This window comes from Phycodurus eques, chromosome 5 (genome assembly GCF_024500275.1).
Source record: "Phycodurus eques isolate BA_2022a chromosome 5, UOR_Pequ_1.1, whole genome shotgun sequence".
NCBI classification, from domain to species: Eukaryota; Metazoa; Chordata; class Actinopteri; order Syngnathiformes; family Syngnathidae; genus Phycodurus; species Phycodurus eques.
Window position 1 is genome coordinate 6,325,900 of NC_084529.1, and position 20,009 is coordinate 6,345,908.

Sequence of the window (20,009 nt, forward strand, 5' to 3'; positions counted from 1 at the left end):
CGGTGACCCGTGTCCGGACAAGGGAAACCTGAGTCCGTTTTTTCTCGTCATCATAAGGGGTCTTTGAGCCGTACTTTGTCTGGTCCCTCACCTAGGACCTGTTTGCCATGGGTGACCCTGCCAGGGGCGTGAAGCCCCAGACAACTTAGCTCCTAGGATCATTGGGACACCCAAACCCCTCCACCACGATAAGGTGACGGCTCAAGGAGAGGACAATTCATTTCAACCTGCAAATTAAATTGTCGTAATAAAGACGTTCATTTTTGTTGTGTGTATATGTTACAACTAGTTGAATGTGTGCCCTATTTAATGGTTGGTTTATAGTACCTGACTATGTCATTATCAAACCTTTTCTGTGTGTAAAATACTTACATTCCAGTCAATTCAACCACATAGCAAAGCCCAATGGGCATTGCTTGTTAATAGCAAATACTTCTTCAGTACAGTACGTGAAAACGTTTTGGCCCCCTTATCAAATTCTTACATTTTTGTATAGTTTCCCCACTTTAAAATCATCAAACAAATGTAAATATCAGACAAATATAACCCAAGTGAATTTAAAAGGCTGTTTTTAAATGGTGATTGTATTTATTAAGAAAAAACAAAAACTTCTAAGTTACCTGGCCCTGTGTGGAAAACGTAATGGCCCCCTAAACCTAATAACTGGTTAGCCATCCTCAGCAGCAACAACTGGCAATGAGTCATTTAACTTTGTGGAGCTATTTTGGCCCACTCTTCCTTGCAGAATTGGTTGAAGTCACAGCACAAATTGAGGATTTTCGAGCATGAACTGCCTTTTTAAGGTGATGCCACTGCATTTCAATCGGATTGAAGTTTGGACTTTGACTAGGCCACTCCAAAACCATTTTTTATTTTTTTTTAAGCCATTCAGAAGTTGACTTGCTGGTGTCCTGCTGCAGAAGAACCCAAATGCGCTTCAGCTTGAGGTCACAAACAGATGGCTAAACATTCTCCTTCAGGATTTTCTGTTAAAGAACAGAATTCATGGTTCCATCAATTATAGCAAGTTGTCCAGGTCCTGAAGGGGCGAAGACCGCCATGATGTTTGACTGGTGGTATGATGTTCTTTTTACTGAAATGCTGTACTACATTTACTCCAGATGTAATGAGACATACGGCTTCCAGAAAGATCAACTTTGCTCAAATTGGCCTTTTTAGCTACGGCTAACACGGATAAATACGATTTTGAGCTGCGGAGGCGAACGTGCGCATCACATCCGTCATTGTTGTAGATAATGTAATGATTTATTTCTCTCATCCTGTTTACAATTAGTGCTTTGTTTCTCTCTCCCTTCTTGAAACTTTGTTCTGTTCGACTGATCAAGTCTGATTCTCAATAAACCTCAATTATAATACTAAGAAACCACAGCGGAAGCTTAAAAACTCCACTGTGACACAGTAAAAGTGTTCCTGCATAAAAGGGATACAGATTTTCCATTCTGCGTGACCTAACAGCCGAACAGGGACATATATAAATAAATAAAAAGGGGAGGGGGTAATTACTTTTTCACAGAGGATCAGGTAACTGAATAGTTTTTTTTATTTATTTAATAAATGAAATCATTTAAAAAACTGCATTGTAAGTTCCCTTGGGTTATATTTATTGTTGATATTTGTTTGATGATCTTAAACATTAAAGTGGGAAAACTATGCAAAAATATAAGAATTTGAGAAGGGGGCCAATACTTTCTGTGGCAAAGCTATGAGTTAGGAACAATAAATGTTATTTTGGTGACAAACGTCCTTCAGTCCGAAACTGATAAATGCGTTTCTGACCGAAATTTCAGTGCATCACTCCTGTAAAGATTTTAACTGGTTTTATGAAATGTAATCAAGCCAAAAGTCTCACACATGCAAACAGAGGTTTCATTTGTGTGCCTGTACCTTTAAATTCTCTCTCTCTCCCTCTCCCCACACTCGCTCGACCCTGCCCTCTCTGCTCTTGTTGCACAGGAAGGTTGTTTGACGCGCCCAAAAGTTTAGTTTTGCATCTATTAACAAAGAAAAAAGAAAATGCACTCAACATTATGGCATTGTGTACAAACACATTTGCACCCCACGACATTCAGTTCTTCTTTAAAAATGTTTTGCGTGCCGATCGATTAGGGTTAGTAGCAACCTCAAAGCGAACCTGAACCTCGCTACAGGGGACCCATCATACAAGGGGGACAATTTCAACAAGGACAAACAAACCCTACTGCACAAATAAGACCACCAAGGTACAACTGCTGGCTGATGCTGAATTTATTCACTAAATTCACTGCCATACTGCTTGTTGGAGTCTATATTCCTCCAAACTCCAGCAATAACAGGAGTGAGGCGCTAAATGAGCTAAACCATCATATTCCCCTCCCCCGCCGCAGACCATCTCACTCTTATGCGAGCTTAAAGACCCCTGGTTAAAGAGTCCCAGCCAGTTAGGAAACCGGTACGAGTGTGGCCAAAAGGTTCCCTTGAGACACTTCAGGACTGTTTCGGCACCACAGACTGGACCATGTTCAAACTGGCTGTCACCTACAACTCCATCACAGACCTTCAGGAGTACACAGAGACGGTTACTGCCTACATCAGCAAGTGCATGGATGATGCCACCACCACCACTCCATCACTGTCCGTGCTAATCAGAAGCCATGGCTGTAGGGGGAGGGCTACAGATTACTAAAGTTCCGCAACACTGCTTTTAGATCTGGGGATGAGGAGGGCCTGAGGACAACCAAGGCCAATCTGTCCCGTGGCATCGGGGAGGCCAAGAGGGAGTACTCCAGCAAGATCGCCCACCGCTTCAGTGACACAAGGAGTCTGTGGCGTGGTATTCAGACCATTACGGACTATAAACCTTCACCACAGACCTGCGACAGCTCCACCTCCCTGCTAAATGAGCAAAATTACCTCTTTGCTCGCTTTAAGGCACACAACAGCAGAGACTCCACCCACACCTGGTGACCATGTGCTGACACTGACCCAGGACAGCGTGAAAAGATCTCTCGACAGGATCAACACACGAAAAGCCCCGGACCCAGATAACATACCTGGTCGTGTTATGAGGGACTGTGCAGCTGAACTCACTGATGTCTTCACGGACATCTTTAACACCTCCTTGAATCAGGGTGTTGTCGCCACGTGCGTCAAAGCCACCACCATCATCCCGGTCCCGAAGAAGTAGTCTCCCTCCTGCCTCAATGACTACCGTCTGGTAGCGCGCACTCCCATCCTGATGAAGTGCTTCGAGCGGCTAGTCATGCACCACATCAAGTCCTCCCTTCCCCCCTCCTTGGACCCCTTCCAGTTTGCATATCGGTCCAACCGGTCAACCGATGATGCCGTCTCCACCGCCCTCACACACCTGGACTCTAAGGACTCATATGTCAGATTGTTGTTCATAGACTTCAGCTCAGCATTCAGTACGATCATCCGTCAACAACTGATCTACAAATTGGACCAGCTGGGGCTGAACACTTTAATGTGCAACTGGGTGCTGGACTTGCTGACAGGGAGACCGCAGGCAGTACAGGTCAGCAGCAACACATCCAGCACCATCACTCTGAACACGGGGGCCCCTCAAGGTTGTGTGTTGAGTCACCTCCTCTTCACCCTGCTAACCTATGACTGCACACCGACATACAGCTCCAACCTCTTCATCAAGCAGACGACACAACTGTGGTGGGTCTCATCAGCAACGGGGACGAGACAGACTACAGGAGTGAGGTCAGCCCCCTTGCCGGGTGGTGTACGGACAACAATCTCTCCCTAAATGTGAAAAAAAAACAAGGAGATTGTTGTGGACTTCAGGAGAGCGCACTCCCAGCATGCTCCCCTGAACATCAACGGTGCTGCAGTGGAGAGAGTGCGCAGCACCAAGTTCCTGGGAGTGCACATCACCGAAGACCTCTTCTGGACCAGCAACACCTCATCACTGGCCAAGAAAGCTCACCAGCATCTCTACTTTCTGCGCAAGATGATAAAAGCCAGAGCCCCGACCCCCATCATCTGCAGCGGGACCATAGAGAGCATCCTGACCAACTGCATCACTGTGTGGTACGGAGCCTGCACCGCATCCTGCCGCAAGACTCTCCATCGCATAGTGAGGGCAGCTGATAAGTTCATCGGAACCTCTCTTCCCTCCTTGCAGGACATTTTCAGCACCCGCCTCACCCGCAAAGCCCTCCGCATCGCGGGGGATGCCACCCATCCGTCACACAGCCTCTTCAGTCTGCTGCCATCAGGGAGGAGACTGCAGGCCAGGACTAGCAGACTCAAAGACAGTTTTATTCTGCCCGCTCTGCCCCCTGTACCTCTTCTGTCCTCTGCCCACCTGAACTCTGACGCCACACACACTCACACACAATAACACACACACACACAACAGACTCAGGGTCAGACCAGCCACTGGGGTTTTGTCATATTTTCCTTGGTTCACAGACCTTGACTATGTTGCACATATCACCTGATCTTTGATATTTGCACATTCAATTCATACTTTTTGTACTGTATATACCATAGTTTTATTTAGCTTTTTATATTGATATTATTTCTACTGTCTTTTATGGCACCGCCGGCCCTTGAGTACTGTAATTACAATCCTCTGTGTGTGTTACGCATATTGAAGAATTGACAATAAAAGCACCTTGAACCTTATTTCGCTCACCAGGAACTACTGGACTTCAGTGAGAAATCACAATTATCTTGGGGTAACTGCTCATCTAATCGATGACAAATGTTTATGGATGTGTTTTTTTTACCTATACATTACCTATTGATGTTTATCATCACTTTGTGGGCAGTATCATTGCAGAATTGTTCAAAATCTCCACTTAGTTCTTAATTTGCAGTTACCAATCCATCCATCCATTTTCTATACCGCTTATCCTGTTCAGGGTCACGGGGAGCAGGAGCCTATCCCAGCTGACTTTGTAGTAGTTGCCAGTCAGTCGCAGGGCAGGCTGTTCCCACGTTTCGAGCAAATAAATTGCACGCGTTTAAAACATGTTCTTGTATGACATTCTGACGAAAAGTTGGAGTTGTGCCAAAATATAGGGGTCTTTTTTAAAGTTACTTTAAATTCTGCAAGCAAGTAATTCATCGTGATTAATCAAAATCTAAGTGTGATTAATCTGATTTTAAAAAGTAATCGAAGCACACATACATATTGTGTGTGTGTGTGTGTGTGTAAGGTACTGTATGTAGTTTTTAATAAGCGTCTGCTAAAATTATTACAAAAACAAATGTTAAGAATATGCTTATTCAGTGTCTAAACAGCACTTGGCTTATACTACAGTATAACAGAGTATGAAAATACATGAATAAAAGATAAGATTTTATTTAATATCCTCCACAGCCCGATATTTTTTTGCCTTACTAAAAACATGAAGTTCCACGTTTAGTCATCTATGATGCTACTGCATTTACTGAGGTTTTTTTTGTGGTATTGTTTCAGTATCTGCATTGAGGTGTATGCTTGTATAGTTTCAAAGTCTGAATTTTGGTATCCTGACAACACTACTTGGTGCAAATGCTATCAGACGAGTGAAACAGAAATTTTTGACAGCTTGCCATTCTATGTCACACCGTGAACATTTAAAGAAGTGAAAATGTTCAATGTTTATGGGTTTCAGCTGTCAGCTGGTGTAAAGTGCCTGATCAGCCACTTGATGTCACTGCCAGCGGCATCAAACAAGGAGTCACCAAGAAGGCCCTGGGAACAGCTAAATCTAGGTAGTCATACAGTACTCTTGTAAAATGTGTTTAAAAAAAAAAAAAAAAAAATTGGCTTGTTTGATTACTGCAGACATTAAATTAAAAATAATCTTTTGTGTGTCTGTTTTCCAAATGTTGCTCTCTCTAGGTCTGCTCTGTGCAAACTGGAGCTTTTTCATTCATTCCTGTCTGTGGTGTCGTCCACTGACGCTTCAGTACTTCCAGACTCTCTTAGGTACCGAAACATCGGCTCTTACATAATTTCGCAGTATTTACCTTAAAGTGCCAATGAGGCCTGTAGATGGTGAGCAATAGTTTTAACAGTTTATCTTTTTACTGAAATATGTGTCAGTAGCTTAAACACTTCACTGCAGCAGCTTTATGGTCTTGGACTGTCCACTAGGGATGGGCATTTGACAAAAATATTATTGACAGCGGGGAAAATGTACAATTAACAATTTATTTAACACACTTCGTACAAATAGTCTAATTTGTGTGCTTTAAAGTTCGACAGTAGTTTTAGATGGCAGAAAATACTAAGGAGAATGTCTCTCGGAACCTCACTTGGTTTCAAGGGCTATACACCCCTTCATCTTAGCTGGGATACTCCTTTGTTCTCGTCCATGCACAAAAACAAGGGCTAAGACGAAGGGGAAGGGCTAAGGGGTAGAATTGGGATTGGCCCTTAGTGACAGTCTAAGAAATGCTTAGTTAGCTAGCATGTTTCCTCACCCGTCTAACCTTCAAAAGCCATTCTTTTAGCATTCCAACAGTGCATTGGGTTGCATTTGAGGGATGGAAGAATCTCTGTTGGACTGGTCGGAACTGATCTTTCCATGCCAATGGCACAATGAGTAGATGAGTTTCTTTTTCTCCTCACCAGCAGATTATGTGCCCCCAGTTCTCTCATTCTTCACATACAAAGCATTGCTCTGATACAAGTAGGTCCAACATACCTAGTGAGTACTACCAGGCCAGTGATATGGGAGTGACGCATTGTCCAGCTTTCTAATTTTATTTCTTAAAAGGAACATTTGTTCCATAAGTCAATCCACTTAGGGAACTCAAAAGTTTTCTGAGCAGCTGAAGTACTTGCACAAATACTTGTTTTTATGTCAAACAACAATTTTTCTTTTGGGATGTTTTCCTCCATTTTGTCATGAATTTCCAAAGAGAAGTGGACTGAAGCAGAATTGTTGTGCTTTTACTCAATCGAGTGAGCAAGTCTGTTTGTAACAGTATTTTTATCCTACAAGAAGATCACACAATTGAATAATTAAATACTGCTGCACTTTTAAGCATTGGGGAAAAAATTCGTCATCACGAATAAAGCCTTATTCGACTCCAGGTCAATCATACTTTCAGAATTGTAACTTCCATATATATATCTCCTTCCAAAAGTATTGCAACAGTGGGACCAGGGTTTCAGATTAACACCAGCCCGTGCCAAACCGCCAAATGTGGGTGAATTTCAGCAGTAGCCAGTAACACTGTCACTTGCACTAACCACTTTGGCAGGTTGAATTTGATATAATATACAGTTATTTTGTAGTTTTCTCAAACGGGATCTGTAATAATAAACTGACTTCAATGTGAGACTACAACACCTATTTCTATGAGCCCTGCCTGCACACAGTGTTTGCTTATTGGTCCGTTCATGACGTCTCTTGCTGACATCGCTGCTAACAGGGTGTCGCACATACCTCGGCAACGTGACAGCATTCTAAAGTTATTCAAAGACCCGGAGAGAAAACAAACAAGAAGAAACCTGATGAGATGAAGGAAGAGGAGACGAAAACAAAAGGCAGTTTGAGAATGTGTCGTATATGACCCAGGACAAATGTACTGCATTGACTGTTTATATACAGTACAGCGGTGAAAAGATGAAGGGAGGTCCCTTTTGTGGTGGGGAGAAGCAACTTAAAAGTAGAAACTGTTTTAAGGACCCTGAAATCTCCCTTGGTCATTAAGGTTGCATCGCAACTAAACGTCCAAGGATCGCAGGTTCATGACAGGACAACGTGAAGTTTCTGGCCCTCATGAATTTAAGCTGGGAACCCTGTTCCGAAACACATACAGTCCCCTCCAAAGGTATTAGAATGGCAAAGTCAGTTCATTTGTTTTTGTTGTATACTGAAGACATTTGGGTTTCAGATCAAATGATGAATATGAGACAAAAGTTCAGAAATCCAGATTTCATTTCATGTTATTTACATCGACCTGCGTTCAACAACTCAGGACAGACCACAATTTATTTGAACCCACCCATTTTCAAGTGAGCAAAAGTTTTGGAACAGACATGATTAACTTACAGTGGGTACGGAAAGCCCTTAAATTTTTCACTGGTATACTGCAGCCATTTGCTAAAAATTAGTTTTTTTAAATCCTCATTAATGTACACGCAGCATCCCATATTGACAGTAAAAAGCGGAATTGTTGAAAAGAAACTGAAATATCACACAGCCATAAGTATTCAGACCCTTTGCTGTGACACTCATATTTATCTCAGGTGCTGTCCATTTCTTCTGATCATCCTTCAGATGGTTCTACACCTTCATTGGAGTCCAGCTGTGTTTGATTATACTGATTGGACTTGATTAGGAAAGCCACACCCTGTCTTTATAAGACCTTACAGCTCAGAGTGCATGTCAGAGCATATGAGAATCATGAGGTCAAAGGAACTGCCTGAAGAGCTCACAGAGAGAATTGTGGCAAGTCACAGATCTGGCCAAGGTTATAAAACTATTTCTGCATCACTTAAGGTTCCTAAGAGCACAGTGGCCACCAAACTGATTGGGAGATCATTTATCAGACCCGAAACACACTGCCAAAACAACAATGGGTCCAGAAGTGGAAGATTTTAGACTGCCAAAGTCAATCTCCCAACTTAAACCCTATAGAACACATTTTACCTGATAAAGGGGAGAATCAATGGAGTATACCCCGGAAACCATAATCCTTAAATGGAAGACGTTTGGGATGACCACAACCCTTCCTAGAGCTGGCCTTGCAGCCAAACTGACCAATCGGGGGAGAAGAGCCTTGGAGAGAGAGGTAAAGAAAAACAACAAAGATCACTGTGGCTGAGCTCCAGAAATGCAATCGCGAGATGGGAGAAAGTTCTAGAAAGGGGGCTTTATGGCAGAGTGGGCCGACGGAGGTTTCCTCAGTGCAAGACATATGAAAGCATGGAGTTTGCCAAAAAACACCTGAGGGACTCCAAGATGGTGAGAAATAAGATTCTCTGGTCTGATGAGACTGTTAGATATATTGTAGAAGTTATCATTTATTTGCTTAGCTTGCATTAGTATTATGGCCAATGTTTAGAAAGAAAGATGTCTCGCCTTCAAGAAGATGACTCAGCAGGAATCATCTGAGAGAAGGACGTGGCCGGGACGTGGCAGGTGCCATGTTTTCACCTTGAAACCCTACCCTTAGTGTGTTGTGTCTTGTAGCTTAGTACGTTATGTCTTGTAAACTTAGAAACCTCCCTATTTTCAAATAAATGCAGGAGCGACGGGAGAGATTGTTTAGAGCGTGTTGAGAGGCTGTAACCTGAACAATCTCCCATGCGCCCTCCTCAATGAGTAAAATGACCAACGTCTTCATTCCTTTTGTGTTTATTCATTATAATGTTTGGTGAGATAAATCCAACAGAGACCAAGATAGAACTTTTTGGCCTTAATTCTAAGCGGTATGTGTGGAGAAAACCAGGCACTGCTCATCACCTGTCCAATACAGTCCCAAAAGTGAAGCATGTTGGTGGCAGCATCATGCTGCGGGGGTGTTTTTCAGCTGCAGGGACAGGACGACTGGTTGCAATCAAAGGAAAGATGAATGTGGCCCAGTACAGGGATATCCTGGACAAAAACCTTTACTGTGTGCTTGTTTATAATTTTGTCTCTCATCTCCTGAGAACTCTCTCCTTCGCTTCCTCTGGTCCGTGTTAAGTGTGGTACACGCGTCACCAAACAGCACAGTGATTACTTGTCACACTTTAAGTAGTTTGAAGAAACCTGTGATGCTAATTAGAGGACACACCTTGTTTGAACATATCCATCCATCCATCCATTTTCTTCACCGCTTATCCTCACTAGGGTCACGGGCTGCTGGCGCCTTTCCCAGCTATCTTCGGGCGAGAGGCGGGGTACACCTTGAACCGGTCACCAGCCAATCGCAGGGCACATAGAAACAAAACTCATTCGCGCTCACATTCATACCGATGGGCAATTTAGAGTTTCCAATTAATCGACCATGCATGTTTTTGGGATGTGGAAGGATACCGGAGTGCCCGGAGAAAACCCACGCAGGCACTGGGAGAACATGCAAACTCCACACAGGCGGGGCCGGGATTTGAACCCCGATCTCCAGAACTGTGAGGCAGATGTGCTAACCAGTCGTCCACAGTGCCCGAACATGTCCTACGGTCAAATTATTTCTAGGGGTACCATTATTTTTGTCCAGGCGTGTTTCAAGAGTTTGTTTTTTAATATTTCTGTTGAAACACAATTCAAAAGCACTGTCTGGTTTTACTTTTGTCAGATTCAAGTTATTTCCATGACCACGGTTGGTTTTTGAATGGATCGATGGATGAATATCTGAAATGCGGTGCAGGTTGCTATCAGGTCAAGGCTTATGCCAGTACAAAGATAAGTGAAGAGACTCCGACTGGTGTGCTCAACAGCAAATGTTGCAACTAAAGTCACCCTGGTGGGACTTTCGGGAAAACCCAACGGTGATTAGCAGCTAATGCAGCGTTGAACTCTCTTTTCATCGAAACACAGCAAGTTTAAAATACCATCTCATCATCAAGAAAGATGCAACCAAACTGATTGGGAGATCATTTATCAGACCCGAAACACACTGCCAAAACAACAATGGGTCCAGAAGTGGAAGATTTTAGACTGCCAAAGTCAATCTCCCAACTTAAACCCTATAGAACACATTTTACCTGATAAAGGGGAGAATCAATGGAGTATACCCCGGAAACCAACTAACAGCAACTCAAGGAGGCTGCAGTGAAAGCCTGAAAAAGCATTACACAAGAAAAATGCAAATGTTTGGTGGTTAATGGGTCACAGCCAGGATTGATGAAGCTATCCATCCATTTTCTGTACCGCTTTAGCTTCACAAGGGTTCGCGGGCGTGCTGGAGCCTATCTCGGCTATCTTCGGGCCAATAAACACGACATTTTAATTTCTATCTATTTTAGGTCTATCTGTTTCAATACCTTTTGTTCACCTGAAATTTGGGTATTGGCTTACAAGTTGTGCATGAGATCCTGGAAATCAAAGCTGGTCTCTTGTCTTTTCTTTTCATACTTTTGGAGAGAAGTGTAAGAGGCAGTAACAATTGGACTTAAACTTTGACTTGCTGTTACGTGTTGTCAGAAAACAAAATGTAGCTAAAACGGGGAATTTTGCACTTTTTTGGAAACTTGAATCTTAGAGGAATATGCCAAGCAGTCTGCAAACATCTGAATAGGAGGGAATCATTAAAGCAGTGTTGTATGTATTTTAATGAGCTCCATCTGTTCTATTTGAAATGGACTGCTACGTTAGTTTCTCATGCAAGCTAGTTACCTGCCGACTGTTTGAATGACACCACCTGTAAATCCCTTTGGACAACTGACTCACAGGTTATACAAATGTCGCACAGAATACAGTCCATGAGCATTGGGGAATTTTGAATTCACCTGTGCAGACAAGGTGGCGCTCTGCTTGCACCTTCATAATGTCTGTGTTGACAAGTCATCTGTGCTGATCGGAGCCAGGCAAGCTTGTGGAGTGAGAGTTGTCTTGCGGATGAAATGGCGGCGCCTTTCCATCCATACTTGCAGGATTGTAGTGAGCAACGTGAGAACAACAATACACAAAACTGATTACTTCAAATCTGGGCATCTCCATGCGTTCCACAAGTGTTCGCAGGATAGTGTAGAGAAGCTCAAAAGATGGGGCTGACAAAAATGTATTTGTTGGTCTGGCATCATCTTCTCCTGTGAAGTTCAACTTAGCTTTAAGGGCTGGACAAAGACTGGGTTTACTTTTTTTTTTTTTTTTTTTTGTTGCCTTCAGTGGTTTAAGATAAGTGCCCCTATTGGTATTGAACATATTTGGAGCATCTCCACACCCTTCTGAGTTCCACCACTTCTGTGAGTACCAGTGGGCATCCACTTTGTAACGTGGATCATCACCGCATATAGGACTGATTGCAATATCATCTGGCAGTTAATGTTTTCAGTCAAACACCCAGAATGTTTTGAACTGTACAACGTTGTGAATACCGTTAAATTGTTTTTGTAACTGATGCCACCATAGACAGGTGAATGACAACTCTATGATTGTATATCTCCAGGAGGACGGATCTACACACTTACTTGGACTACAAGGAGGCATCTGAGGCCTACCAGCAAGCTTGGCAGCTACTTCGCAATCAGGCGTTCCCCCTTTGGCCACGCAGTAACAGAGACCTCCTGCTCTTCAAATGAAACCCAAAATATCCCCGTTAAGCTTATTGCAGAGCTGTCAAATGATCCGGAACATCCATATTTTGTTACAGAAATCACTGAACGCTGACTCGTTACGGCCGTAACATTGATTATTTCGGACATTGGGGTAAAAAAAAAAATAATAATAATTTAAATCCAGCATCTGACATTACCGGCCAGTACGGCGCTGTGTCCGGAAACCATGACAAAAAATGTCATAACTGAAGTCTAAGAAATAAGATGCTTTCGGGCACTAATTTATTACACTCCCTGGCTTCCAAGCCGCACAGGCGAAAAAGGAAGCAAATAAACTACATTTCATACACGTATCATTTACGTTATCACGAAGGGAGGGCAATGAGTGAGAAGGAAAAGATGGAAACGCATGATGCTAATTGCAAAGCGGTGTGGGGGGGGGGGGTTCTTGTTGTCACATGGCAAATATCTTGTCCACCAGAGGTCACAACCAAAGTAGAATACTAGTTTTCTGCCTTTACATGGTCAGGGGTCAACCAAAAGTAAAAATAAAAAAATAAGTTAATTTTATACATTTTCAAATAGGGTTCTTCCAGGTAAATCCTAGCAGTGACACATCTGGACTTGTGAGAGGAGAGATTAAGGCATCTTGTCATTGGTTTTTTTATATTTTTTTTATAGCTAACTTAAGATAGAGCCATCATTGGCAAACATGGCAGTTTTTTTTTATCGTTCACGGCAGTTTTTTTTTATCGTTCACGATAAACGATAGTATCGTTAAAGTGGGTTTTTTTTAATGCCACTGATATGATGATGATAGAGCATAATAAAGAGTTGTACACATCTTACAACTTCTGCCCTGGTAATCAAACATATGAGCACAACTGTGTAATGTTCTCTCGTTACTAAATAAAACTAGGGCTGCATTTCACAGTAAGAGCAAGGAACTAAAAAGAGAAAATTATACGTTCAAATAAAGTGCTTCATTTAAGAAAAATAAAGTTTTTCGCCCCCTTTCTGTTTGGCATATATATATATATATATATATGTATATATATATATATTTGTGACAGACGTGATGAAACAAAGCAAAGGTTTTGAACAAACATAACCTCTAAAATGGTTCAGTTGTCATTTGTTAAATTAAAATTTAACAAATCAAGATATATATATATATATATATATTATTATTTTTTTTTTTTCTAGCCTGGACAAAAATAGTCTAAAAAGTACTAAGATGGCTAAAACAGAGTTAAGACCACTAAGGTTAAAAAAAAAAAAAGGCAGTATTCAAAGAAAGGCAAAAGGTGGGAAGGCGGGCCCTGTTGAGCGGGAAAACAGTTCACCTTGCAGCGTGGTCGACCCAGTTCTCCACCTTCATGTGCACCTTTGACCTCTGTGTTCCAACTTTGTGTACCTTCTCCCTCTTACATGTCCATTCAGGTGTCTTTATTCCCTTGGTTTGTATTTTTTGTCCTGCCCCCTTCAGCCTCCAGTTGGCTGATATGGTGCAGCTCTCCATCCCATTGGTTTGTTCCTATGCCTGTAGAAAGTTGTCAGAGCTACGCAAGTGCATTGAGTTGTTAATTAGAGAGTCAATTAAGGTTGGAAGTAAACAGTGAAATCACAACCCACTAAAATACAGCCAAAAACAAAGCATTAAACTAAGAGTAAGAACATGCAACATAAATTAAAAACAAAGAAATCAACATCGAACAATAAAAACAAGCACACTATAATATAACGATGCAACACTGGTTAAAACCATAGTTCCACGTTGTGATCGATTTGGGATAAAACGTAATTTATTTGAGAAAATAATTTGTCGAAGTTGAACGCCTGCGTTCACTTCTGGGTTAGTCCGATTTAGATTTTAACGTTAAAATCAGACAATTATATATCAAAAAGGGGCACCACGTCTCTTTAGATGTGTAAAACCTTCGGAAAAAAGTGATGAAAAAAACTATTTCTCATATTTTGAAGGTTGCTACAGGAATTAAATAAGAGTTCTAGAACCCAGAGGTCTCTTATCATATCCAAACACACAAACGATACAGGTAGTGGGTTTTATATAAAATTTCATGAAATCTAACAGGGGAACAATGCAGGGAAAAGCAAAACAAAGGACTGATGAATATCGGTAAAGGAGGCTGAATTCGTGATTCCAGTATTATGTATTACTCGTGTACTCACTGTAGTTGTCTCGCCATGCTGCACTATTTGCATATACTGGCCACTCGTGCCAGAGTAGCATCTGCTCCATTTGCACACTGATTGAGGAGTATCTGTAACATTTGCACAACCAACATTGTCCCAGATGATCGCACTACTCGTCACTTTAAACCGCATACACTCCTTGAGGTCTCAGCGCCCTTTGCACAATGGTCATTGCACCGGACTATTGCAATATTAGTCATTCGAACTGCTCTAAGTGCTAGAGGACTCTGCATCTTTTTGCACAATTGTTTTTTTGTCAATGTCTTTATGTCTCCAAAGTGTTCTGTAAATTGACTGTCTGTTGTACTAGAGCGGCTCCAACTACCGGAGACAAATTCCTTGTGTGTTTTGGACATACTTGGCAAATAAAGATGATTCTGATTCTGATTCTGATGTGAGGGTGGAATGAGGATGCACGGTGACAGTGCGAGAGTTGTGAATCTCTGTGACTGTTATTTCTTTGACCCAAATATGCACTAATTTGTATCTAGTAACAGCATGTTGGACTTACATTGCATAGACCAATTCAGGCAGACGGGTCGACTTTCCGGGTGGTTGGCAAGAGCGCTTACGATGGATGGTTTGAAGAAAAAGGAAGAAAAGAAGAAAAAGATGCACTTCAGGTGCAGAATGGCCGCAGCGCTTGCAATGGCGTCAGGGAAAAACTCGCACCGCAATTCCTGCCCAGCGGAGCCTCGTCCGTAAACTGCCCCAAACCCAAAAGGGTAGCTTCGAGGAGTTGGCAGGTGCTCCCTGCGGTCCACGCTTGGCAGCGCGGCGGGGAAGTTGGTGTCTCTCAGCCTCAGCCACCTCGTGGTGAGAGGTGAGGCTCCCGGGCTGAGCCAGATTTTCGGTCAGTTGAAAAAACAAGAGCGAGAGAGCGAGTGCCAGAGCAGAGCAAAAGACAAAAGACCTTCGGCCTTTTATGCCCCTCAGAGAGCCCGGCTGGCCCCCCTTGACCAAACGGAAGGCAGACTGCGCCTTTAGAATCACATTTCATTTTAGGATGATTTTGTGGTTTAAAACCAGTGGAATATCATAACATTAATTCCAAACTAACGCACTGTTTACACGCACCGTTTAACCTATGCAGTGCGTATTTTAACCTTATGTAGTGGCTAATAACACTTACTGTTTGTTTGTATAACATTTCTGTGTTCATTTTGAGATCAACACAAGCATATTCGGTTGGCAAAACAAATTTAACCAGCGGACATTCAAATTCAGAGAAATACAATCACTAGTGACATTGCTGTGGTGGTAGGCACTGGGAGTATTCATGCAATGTTCTTAAAATGTCACACATACATTCAAATTCGGTGCAGCTATTCACGAATGTTGTCGCCGTTGGCAGTAACCCTCCACCGCCAGTGGGTGTCGCTGGGCTCCATCAATTGTCCCAGAGGTCTTGAGTTGCATTTCAAAGGTCAAATGGTCATTTGAACTTTTATCTTAGCATGCCGGACCAGCGGATTTTCAAACCATTTGGGTCGGTATCTTGAGACCTGTACACACAAGGGTATTCTGATGACTGGGAACCCAGGTTTCTGGGGTAACTGTTAATTAATTTAAAGTCCAGGTGAGAAGTCAGGATTTCTGGTCTCTGCTATTGATTAGCGCTTTCAGACTGGCTGGTAATTCATTTCGTGTCTGTGTGAGATAAACCAGGCATCCCCGTGACCATCTGTCTCGGCGGGGGAGCGGAGACTGGGATGCAGCGCTGTCCGAAATTGGGGGTCATGGTGCCATCTGGCGAGAGCATGTCCGTTACAGTAGTGCCTCATTTTTCACAGCGGGTCAGGTTCCGCACCATCCGCCACAATAGGTGAAATAATTATACCCACACCTGCTCGGCGCTTCTCACCCTGGGAATCTCCAGAGTGTAAGAGAGTCCAACCCCTCTCGAGAGGACTGGTACCAGAACCCAAGCTGTGTGTGGAGGCAATTCCGACTATATCTAGTCGGAACTTCTCGGGCTCATTCCCTGCCAGAGAGGTGACATTCCACGTCCCGAGAGCCAGCTTCTGTAGCCGGGGATCGGACCGCCTTCGTCCACCGCCCAGCTCACACTGCACCTGGCCCCTATGTCCCCTCTCACAGGTGGTGAGCCCATGGGAAGGGGGACCCACGCTACCCTTTCGGGCTGTGCCCGGCCGGGCCCCATGGGTGCAGGCCCGGCCACCAGGCCTTTGAGCCCCACCTCCAGGCCTGGCTGCAGAGGGGGGCCCCGGTGACCCGCGTCCGGGCAAGGGAAACCTGAGTCCGTTTTTTCTCGTCATCATAAGGGGTCTTTGAGCCGTACTTTGTCTGGTCTCTCACCTAGGACCTGTTTGCCATGGGTGACCCCGCCAGAGGCATAAAGCCCCAGACAACTTAGCTCCTAGGATCATTGGGACACACAAACCCCTCCACCACGATAAGGTGACGGCTCAAGGAGGGGATAAAGAAATTATATTTTTATTTTTTTAATAAATTATTATGGCAGGATCTAATGTTTGAAACCATTTAAATGTGGTCTTAAATGGAATAATTGTGAATATATTTATTTGAGGGAAGGTTTTCATTTTTATTGTGGCTATTCTTCCCAGTCATGATATAGGCAAGTTATTCCAGCGTATTTAGTCAGCTGAGATTTTTTTCCAGAAGTGGTGTGTAATTTAGATTGCTTAGCTCTGAGTTTTGGCGAAACATTAATACCTAAATACTTAATGTTTCCTATCGTAATGGGGTAATCTGGTATTTGATCTGCAGGATTCCATGGGTTTGCTGTTATTGGGAGTATTGTTGATTTTGTCCAGTTCATAGAATAATCTGATATTTGTGAAAATGTTTTCATGAGATTGAAGACTGCCTGAAGAGAAGACTCACCGTGTCTCTTTCTCTCAACCACAGCTTTACAACGCTCCACCACATCACATGGGTCCTAACCGGGATATGGTCTTCCTCTTTTTTTAATTATTTTTTTTGTCTTGTTCGGCTGCTAGGTCAAGCAGAATGGAAAAGCTGTATCCCTTTTATGCCGGAACAGTTTTACTAAGCACTAATTGTAAACAGGATGAGAGAAGTAAATCATTACATTATCTCCAACAATGAAACATTAAATATGAGTGTTGCATGGGGCTGTAGTGAGGGAAGGACAGGACAAGATAGAACAAGGACAGGAGAAGAAGCATGCAGGACAAGGGTCGTGAACCCAGCTGTATAACTGAAGTGTGGTGGCATTGATTATGTAAATTCTAAAGGTTTTCCAAAACAAATGCACACTCACACAAGTAATTTATGTTTTGGAGACAAGGTTAGAGAGAGCAGACTTGGATGGTTTGGACATGTCCAGAGGAGAACTAGTGAGTATATTGGTAGAAAGATGATGAGGATGGAGCTGCCAGGCAAGAGAGCTAGACCAAAGAAAAGGTTGATGGATGTCGTGAGGGAAGACATGAGGACAGTTGGTGTTCGAGAGGAGGATGCAGGAGATAAGCTGACATGGAAAAGGAAGACGCGCTGTGGCAACCCCTAAAGTGACAAGCCGAAAGGAAAAGAAGAATGGTGTCAGTGTGTGCTAAGTGAGTGATTTAAGAGGCATGGCTCTCGCAGGTCGGGCCCATTAGGCCGGACAACCACCGACAAAGAGGCCGATCCCAACCAGACCCGCAGCACCCACTACCCGCCCCTGAGGTGGACCCTCCCGCCCAAACCAGGCAGGGAAAAGAACCCCACAGCAGGCCCCACAGCCCGCAGGGGAACGCCCGTCTCCCCCACAGGAAGAGGAAGAGGTGACCGCAGCAAGGAACGGAGAGAAGAGGAGGAACCAGGCCCAAGGAGCGACAGGGGGGCCCCACCAGCAGCCAGAGATATGGTCTTCCTCTGATCAAAGCTACCACTGCCGTCTGGTGTCGATTTATCATACTAAAATCCTTCCCTAGCCTTATATACTTATTGTAGCAAGGTCAGACCGGCATCTTCCTCCACCATCGGAGCCAACTCACCACCAGGTGGTGATCAGTTGACAGCTCCGCCCCACTCTTCACCCGAGTGTCCAAGACATGCGGCCGCAAGTCCAATGACACGACCACAAAGTCGATCATCGAACGGTGATCTAGGGTGTCCTGGTGCCAAGTGCAGGTCTGGACACCCTTATGCTTGAACATGGTGTTTGTTATGGCGAATCCATGGTGAGCACAGAAGTTCAATAACAGAACACCACTCGGGTTCTGATCGAGGGGGCCATTCCTCCGAATTACACCCTTACAGGTCTCACTGTCATTGCCCACGTGAACATTGAAGTCTCCCAGCAGAACGATTGAGTCCCCAGCGGGAGCGCTCTCCAGCACCTCCTCCAAGGACTCCAAAAAGGGTGGGTACTCTGAACTGCTGTTTGGTGCATAGGCACAACAGTCAGGACCCGTCCCCCCACCCGAAGGAGGTGGGAGGCTACCCTCTCGTCAACCGGGGTGAACCCCAATGTACAGGCGCCGAGGCGGGGGGCAATAAGTATACCCACACCTGCTTGGCGCCTCTCACCAAGGGCAACTCCAGAGTGGAAAAGAGTCCAACCCCTCTCAAGAAGACTGGTACCAGAGCCCAAGCCGTGTGTGGAGGACTATATCTAGTCGGAACTTCTCAACCTCACACACCAGTTCGGGCTCCTTCCCTGCCAGAGAGGTGACGTTCCACGTCCCTTGAGCCAGTTTCTGTTGCCGGAAATCGGATCGCCAAAGGGCCCCCCACCTTCGCCCCCAGCCCATCTCACACTCCACCCGACCCCTATGGCCCCTCCCACAGGTGGTGAGCCACATTACCCTTTCGGGCTGTACCATGGGTGCAGGCCCGGCCACCAGGCGTTCGCCTTCGAGCCCCACCTCCAGGCCTGGCTCCAGAGGGGAGCCCGGGTGACCTGCGTCCAGGCAAGGGAAACCTAGATCCATTTGATTTGTTCTTCATAGGGGTTTTTGGAGCCGTGCTTCATCTGGTCTCTCCCCGAGGACATGTTTGCTGACTCTCCCAGGGGCGTGAAGCACCAGACAACTTAGCTCCTAGGATCATTGGGACACACAAACCCCTCCACCAGGATAAAGTGACGGCTCAAGGAGAGGAGTGATAAGATTTAGGAGATCTAATGAGCTTGAGCACATGTAGTCATTAGCCCAGATATGAGGCTAACCTTTAGAAAAGAAAAAAAAATCACTTGAAAAAGAAAGTTTCCTTAAAATATCCATCCATCCATCCATTTTCTGAGCCGCTTCTCCTCACTAGGGTCGCGGGCGTGCTGTAGCCTATCCCAGCTGTCATCGGGCAGGAGGCGGGGTACACCCTGAACTGGTTGACAGCCAATCGCAGGGCACATAGAAACAAACAACCATTCGCACTCACAGTCACGCCTACGGGCAATTTAGAGTCTCCAATTAATGCATGTTTTTGGGATGTGGGTGGAAACCGGAGTGCCCGGAGAAAACCCACGCAGGCACGGGGAGAACATGCCTCCGCTTCCCGCCGAAGATGGCTGCGATGGACTCCAGCACGCCAGCGACCCTACTGAGGATAAGCAGTAAAGAAAATTGATGCATAACTTTATACCGTCACTGACGTTAAACGCCAACGAGGTTTGATCCAATCA

At 44.3% G+C, this 20,009-nt stretch overlaps 1 protein-coding gene across 5 annotated transcripts in view; it reads left to right on the forward strand.

Annotated features, from left to right (window-relative positions):
• adat1 (adenosine deaminase tRNA specific 1) overlaps positions 1 to 12,272 on the forward strand; it is a 28,432-nt gene extending 16,160 nt beyond the window's left edge. For 3 of the 5 annotated variants that reach the window (XM_061677295.1, XM_061677299.1, XM_061677296.1), the window contains 3 exons: positions 5,634 to 5,733; positions 5,864 to 5,950; positions 12,070 to 12,272. In XM_061677295.1, coding sequence (XP_061533279.1) covers positions 5,634 to 5,733; positions 5,864 to 5,950; positions 12,070 to 12,202 — 320 coding nt within the window. In that variant the 3' untranslated portion in view covers positions 12,203 to 12,272. Of the gene's footprint in view, positions 1 to 5,633; positions 5,734 to 5,863; positions 5,951 to 12,069 lie in introns of those variants that run through there. The other 2 variants (XM_061677297.1, XM_061677298.1) reach the window with 2 other exon arrangements.
• Positions 12,273 to 20,009: the final 7,737 nt, after the last annotated feature.